The 7,558-nt window shown below is 41.5% G+C and overlaps 1 protein-coding gene across 1 annotated transcript in view; it reads right to left on the minus strand.

Moving 5' to 3' along the window:
- Window positions 1–2,475: 2,475 nt before the first annotated feature.
- The window catches only part of LOC112143842 (tropomodulin-1), a gene marked incomplete in the record, with an annotated part of 14,938 nt that continues 9,855 nt past the window's right edge, over window positions 2,476–7,558 (minus strand). Inside the window, 2 exon segments of the mRNA XM_024268053.2 lie at window positions 2,476–2,729; window positions 4,817–4,933. Of these exon segments, the coding sequence (XP_024123821.2) occupies window positions 2,551–2,729; window positions 4,817–4,933 (296 nt within the window).

Raw genomic sequence — 7,558 nt, forward strand, 5'->3', positions numbered from 1 at the left:
AATACTCTGACCTGATCGGAATCATTCGAATCAAATTTCCTTCCGACTGAGATGGGTGGTTATGCTGAATTGTGGTGCATGTAAACACTTGTTCTGCTCCGTCAGCAGGGGAGGGTGTTTTGCTACAGTGTGCGCTCCAGAGGGGACTTTGGAGCACGAGAACTGTGTCTCCGAGCAGAGGAGCAGGTTAAGGACAGTGTGTGCGCTCTGGAGTTGGCTTTGGAATGCGGGAATGCTGCTCCGCGTTCGAGCAGCCCAGTTAAACCATGTAAACAATCATGTGAACGTGTGCAAATGGGACGGCCAGACTGCTTCCATTCTTGATCGATGAACTCCAAAAGAATCATTACTCTTTACTCCTCATCTTCATCCAGTGGCTCCTTGTCTTTGGTGGAGAGGGGGGGGGACTAAAGTTATAGCACTTGGAATGAAAAATGAAGAAAAAAATAAAAGTACACTCAGAAGATCGCCTCACTCCAGGCTAACCACAGCCATGTTTATTTTTCAACAGGACCGAACAACTTCTATTTGGATAGATCTGCGCATGTCAAAGTGATTTATTCTGATCTAATGTATGACGGATGTAAACCTTTGTTATGATCAGACACAGTTTTTTAGGTACCATGTACACAGTTCAATCCTTGTCGGATCTTTGATCAGATTAACTCTCGTGCTCTCTTGTGGGTCCAGATGAACCCCACTCTTAATGTGCTAATGCCAAGGATAGCACAAGCCTTACAGACATTTAGAGACATGAGAAGAAAAACCAACTTGAAATTTAAATTCTGAAACTGCAAACAAAATGTTTCAAAAACAAAACTTTCAAAGTTGCAAATGAAAATAATACATTTTCACAGTCAGAATCTTTTTCTTTGTATTTTAGATACATTGTCTAGAATCTCACTGTCTCCTCTTTGACTTTGCATTCACAACTCTGAGTTTACAATGATATTTGTGCCACCAAAAAACAATCACAGACAAGAGGGTTAATTTACAGTGTTTGGAGGTAGACACCGACTTTATATCGGTTCTGTTCGACCAGGATCCTGCAGTCAAAACAATTATTCTTGTGTACATTTCTTGTTGGACTGGACAAAAAAAGAAGAGATATGGAGAGAGTGGAGCGTTGGAGATGTGGGATAAGGATGCCAAAAAAAGGGGAGAAAAAAGTCACACATTTTGCTGGAAGTTTATCATCATCACTGTCAGGTGTAAATGTTAGTCAAAAGGGGCGGAGTCTGTCCACGCACTCTGGCTTCAGTGACCCTGATATAGAACCTCCTCCACAACTAACCTGTTCCGCACCTGAGAGAACCTCCAAAACAGAGCCGACCATTACTGGTCAAAGAAAACAGATCAACCCCTCAAAGCATTTGCCTTCCTCCACCATAACCAGTGACTCACACCAGTGGTACTTTTGAAATAGATAAAGAGCAAGATTCTGTGGAGAACATGGAGATTTTAGGATTCATCTGCTTATACTGTTTTTAAGATTATAATTTTTCCCTGGAAAATGTCATTTTATTCTAAAGTATCTTTAAATCAATACACAAATATTTGGGTTATTGTGAGCAGAGAGGATCAAAAGTTGCTTTTGTTTTTCATGGTTCTATTCAAGTTCAATGCCAGCACAACAGCATTCTGACCACTTCCACCGACTATAATCCCTGAACAAGAAGAGCCTTAAAGTTTTGTTTGACACGATAAATTCTATTGTTTGTCCTGCAGCTCCAGTAACCACTGTGTTCTGCAAAGCTGACAACAATGAATTTCTTGAGTTTTTTGTAAACAAGACTAGGAGGATCAACGCCCAACTCTCACCTCTTTGTTGAGACTATTTTGTTGCCGGTTTCACACACATGGTCAACTTTTAGGCCTGTCACTTCAGAGGACATATCCGTTTTGTTGATTAAGATGAAACCCTCTTCTTGTCCATCTGAAGTAATTCCTTCACATCAGATGAAACACACAAGCTGGATTCTCTGATTAACTGCCTCATTCAAATTAAACAATGGCTCAGTAAAAACTCTTTGCAGCTAAACTCGGATAAAACGCAAACATTGCCCCTGACTGCTGTAACAGTCTGTTTTCCTGTTTGAAGGAGCTGTCTCGTCTGGAGTTAATTCAGAACTCTGCTGCGAAAAGAGAAGAGCTCACATCTCTCCCACCCTCAAAGCTCTTCATTGGCTTACTGCCTCCAATTTAAAATTTTAGTGCTGACTTTTAGAGCCCTCCATGGCCAAGCTCCTTTATATGTCTGATTTGATCACTACAGACCGTCTTGTGCGCTGAGGTCTGTAGATCAGAACCTGTTCATGGTCCCTCACACGCGCTTTCGGACCAGAGGAGACGGATCTTTTCAGGCTGTTGCTCCTAAACTCTGGAATGAGCTCCCTCTCTACCTGCATTCCCTGGACTCTCTTCACTCTTTTAAAAGCCAACTTAAAACCTTTTATTTTTCTAAGCAGTTTAACTGAATCTGTTTTCAATTGGACGTGTGGTGATTGCTTAATGTAGTACTTTCTCTTGTCTTTTAGATTTTTCATGTTATCACACTGTGGCTCTAGTTAACTGGGGACAGTATGCCTGAGTGTTGGTGTGTGTATGCATGTGTGTCCATACATGCGTGTTGTACGTACTGTTGAGTCCCTGCTTGTTGACGATGGTGCTGCTTGCCAGAGCTTCGTAGTACTGCTGGTTGCTCATCAGAGTGTGCATGCCCAAAATGGCTGTAAAACAAAAAAATACAAACATTTTGCAAAAAGACAAATGTGTTTGTTCTGAGTTGGTCATGCTCACTGACACAACAAAGAAGCAGTTGCAACATTTCCAGCAGACAGACCATGACATTCAGTTCTAAACATTAACTCGGATATGGTCTCGTCTAAAAAGTTACCTCACCTGCATTCACACCTGAACTGGTGCCTTAAAAAAAAAAACTCACTGAGGTGCAGCCACAGAAGCGACAGGTTTCCTTCTGGGCAGGATAAACCGTGCAAAAACACATAACTAATCTTCATTATATTAAACAATCATGATGTTTTTTTCTGATCAGACAGTCCTTGGATCAATACAAACATTTTTTCCAGCTACGCTTGTTTTTAACAGCTCTCAATCAGCAGAAGTCGGAAGTCAGACAATGAGAACATTTCACCCCTGATAATGATTATCTGAAGGCCCAGCCAGCAAGGCCAAATAGCCCTATAAGGTTTAAAAGTGTCAGAAAATGTGGCCCTAAATTGGTTTGTCTACAGTTTCTGTAGTGGTCCCACATGTGTTTGCCCACATTGGCTTAAGTGGGGACTCAATAGGTTAGTTCGCTGTGCTAGCCAGCCGCCCAGTGGACAGCGTAGCGTGCTAGCGGCTCCTCTGTAGAATGCTAGTGAGCTCTTCTGTAGCAAGCTAGTGAGCTCCACTGTGTTGAGCAATCAAGTTCTGCAGTATTGAGCTAGTTAGCTCCTCTGTAGCAAGTTAGCAAATTTTACTGTAGCATGCAAGTTAGCTCCACTGTAGCATGCTAGTGAGCTTTTCTGTAGGGAGCTAGTGAGCTCCACTGTATTGAGCGAGCTAGCTCCACTGTAGCATGCTAGCGTGCTTCTCTACAGCGAGCTAGAGAGCTTCACTGTAGCGAGCTCCTCTGTATTGAGTTGGCAAGCTCCACTGTAGCATGCTAGCGAGCTTCGCTGCATCGACCTAGCAAGGTCCTCTGCAGCAAGCTAGTGAGCTCATCTGTATTAAGCTAGCAAGTTCTGCTATATTGAGCTAGCAAGTTTCGTTGTAGCGAGCTCCTATGCATAGAGCTAGTGAGTTCCACTGTAGCAAGCTAGCAAGCTCATCTATATTGAGCTAGCAAGCTCATCTGTATTGATCTAGCAAGTTCTGCTGTATTGAGCTAGCTAGCTCCACTTTAACATGCAAGCTATCTCCACTGTAGCACATTAGCGAGATAAACTGTAGCACGCTAGTCTGCTTTTCAACAGCAGGCTTTGCTGTATCGAGCTAGCGAGCTTTGCTGTAGCATGCTAGCATGCTCCTCTACAGCGAGCTAGCAAACTTCACTGTAGCGAGCTAGCGAGCTCTGCTGTACCGAGCTCTTCTGTATTGAGCTAGCAAGTTTCTTGTAGAAAGCTAGCAAGCTCGGCTGTATTGAGCTAGTGAGATCTTCTGTGCAAGGCGTCCACTTAAGCCGTTGTGGGCAAACACAGGTGGGGCCACCACAGAAACTGTGGACAAACTGATTTGGGGCCCATATTTTCTGCCCACTTTTAAACCATATGGGCCCACTTGGCCTTGCTGGCTGGGGGCGATTAGGAATGTGGAAACACTGATTAGAATCAGTCTACTTCTAATGGGTTGAGAAGCTCCACCAAATGAGAACTCAGTTATGTGAATGAAAATCATCCTCCAGACATTCATTGATCACAGCTGTTCTCTTGATTTACATCAGCTGTCACAAAGTCTGCTTCACACGACAGCAGGGTCATAGAAGAGCACTGCATGCTTCCACACATGTGGGCTGAGGGGTCACCAGATACCCGGATGGTGCTCAGGTGAACGAGCAGAAGTCCAGCAGCGAAGGGAAAGAAGGAAAACATGGAGAAACTGATGGAGAAATAAAGAATGAAAAGCACACAGAATTAAACAGCTTAAAACAGAGAAGAGTTAGAATGAAGGGAATCAAACCATTATGATGATGATTTTGAAACAAATTAATGTCAGAAGCATCTGAATGGGTGAAGTGAGAGCAGGTTTAGTGTTTTTGAACTCAGAGACTTCCTATGTATCTAAACGGGTTTGGGTTTTAACTTGACGGTACCTGCAATATCACAGAGCTCTGCATCTGTGGCGCTGGACAGAGCTTCCTCCAGCTCCGGCTCCAGAGTTACATTCTCCATGATGGGGTCAACTCTCTTCTTAGGCACCCAAGCCTTCCCTGCAGCATCAGGACATCAGAACAGAGCAGATGATCACCAACAACACACGTTATGTTGTCCTGAAACATGCAGAATGTTGTTTTCTAGTCCTCTGAAGACTTCTCAGACTGCCAGCAGGGCTCTAGACTAAATGTTTGAACTGGTTGCACCGGTGAGCAAAACTTATTTTCTTAGGTGCACCAGCACAAGGGTTTGGTGCACAAACCTCATTACATTTAACCCAGCAGTTTTACATGGACACTTTTCTTCTAAATTGCTGTCAATATCGGCATTAAGACTTGAAAATGGTTAACTTACAAACTGGTAAATATAAAGTCTGGATGGCTACAGTATTGCTCACCATCGTTGTTTCACTGTAATGTTAGCTTGGGGGTGTGAGGGGCTGTAAGCTAGCGGTAGAGACTGTAAACTAAGATTTCATGAGAAATCGGGGGGGGTTACTTCACACCAAGGGTCTCGCCCACAGCTAATGAATTCCTGCCGCTCTGCAGAAACTGTCCAAGAAAACTAAGGTTTTACACTTTGGGTAAAAACGTAATGAAATAAATCATAATGATAAGACAACTTTCAAAAGCTTTGAAAACAGATTAATTATAGTTGGAGTAGGACTTTAAAATGCTTCACAGCTGAAACTAAGACTAAAAAAAGAGAAACGTTTGTGATCACTACAAAGTCATTCATTTTGATTGTTGAAATTTACTTTTGTTTTTTAAAAAAACATTTCCTTTTTTCTGAATTGTTTTGTTTGTTGAATATTATTTTGATTTCTAAGACCTGATGTTGATTTGTATTATTTGTAGCCTTCAGGGCCACCGTTGTTAACCTTAAACATCAGTAATGTTACAGTGACACCTGAATAACCGACTTTTTAGCTTGCCACAATTTTCTACCGCTCACACAATCCTCGTGAAAAAAATGTTTTTTTTACTTGCTTTGCTCTGATTTACAAAATATTACTAGCGTAGAGCGCTCACAGACATGTACAGTTAATTAGTCCGCTGCTACACATGTCAAATTCAAGGCCCAGGGGGCCGGATCCAGCCCTCCAGGTAATCCTATTTTGCCCTCCAGATCATTTTATTTTATTATTATTAATGACTCAATGTTATCTTATGCTTATTTCTAACTTGAAAATTTTGACAAAATATATTTTCATGCAGAGAAAAATATTGAAAGTTATTTAAGGTTTAAGTTGATTTATTCTGGAATAATATTCCTGTCTTTTTATTATTTTTGATTATGTTAAAATGTTACTGTTTTAAAAATTGTCATTCTGCTAGATTTTTGGACTATTTTGGCATTTACTAAGATTTTTTAGGCTATTTTGGAGTATAGCTAATATTTTGAGCAACGTGATGTTTGGCTAACATTCATTCATTCATTTTCATGACTGCGGGGGTGCCGGAGCCTCGCAGCTGCTGATAGGTGAAGGCAAGGTTCACCCTGGACAGGTCGACAGTCTGTCGCAGGGCCTCAATCATACACACTCCACACAGAAAGGTCCCAAATCCCCCAGCCGGGATTCGAACCGGGGTAACCACTGCACCACAATGCAGCCCCTGCTTAACCAACACAAATTTCTTTTTTAGTTTTCAGGCTAATTTGGCATTTAGCTAAACTTTTAGCTGACTATCAACTTCAATGTTTTTAGTTATCAATTTCAGCATCTTCAGCTATCAGCACTAGCATCTTCAGCAGCCAAATTCATCTTACAGCATTCACACTAGTATTATCACAGGTAATGTTATATATCTAGTTCATAATTATGTTAAAAAGCTACAGTTTTAAAGTTTTAAAAATTTAGTTTTAATGTGTTCAAATAATGTTTATCCTGTTCGGCCCAAAACCTAAAGTGTGTTTTGGATTTTGGCCCTTTGTGCGATTCAGTGTGACACTCCTGCTGTAGACGAAAGAGTTTAGACACTGGAGATAAAGGAGCTAAATCTCTGGTGTTGAAGGATTTTAACACTTTTTTAATTTGCAACACCTGCCGCCAACATTGGGCGCTAGCGCACAGACCCAAACTGAACGACTCAGATGTACATTCTAATAAAACAATAACAATAAAAGTAATGACTCATATTTGAGGTTGTTACATCTGCACCCAGATACAGGAATGAGACTTTTTGGAGTCATGGAGATTATGTGGGGTTTTTTTTGCAGATTTTTTCCTCATCACCGAATGACTGGGCGCATTGGTGCGACCAATAATTTTTTTTAGATACAATATTGAAAAATCCACTTGAAGTGTCCTTGGGCAAGACACTGAACCCCGAACCCCTTCTGGTGGAAGGGTGGCACCAGTGTTTGGCAGCGGAGCCACCACCAGTGTGTGAATGGGTGTGTGACTGAAGAACTTTGGGCCTTCGAGGAAGTATACGCCGTATACCATATATATATATACCGTATTTTCCGGACTATAAGTTGCGTTTTTTTTCATAGATTGAATGTCCCTGCGACTTATACTCCAGTGCGACATTTTTAATGAGATGAGATATCGACCGTAAATCTAGAGTTCCCTCTTGTGGTGATCTATGCAATTACTGCATATTTGTGAAAAAAAATAAATAAATATCTGGTAATTTCACAGACAGCCACAAGAGGGAACTCTAGGCTTCTCTAGC

Source organism: Oryzias melastigma, linkage group LG16, assembly GCF_002922805.2.
Source record: "Oryzias melastigma strain HK-1 linkage group LG16, ASM292280v2, whole genome shotgun sequence".
NCBI lineage: Eukaryota > Metazoa > Chordata > Actinopteri > Beloniformes > Adrianichthyidae > Oryzias > Oryzias melastigma.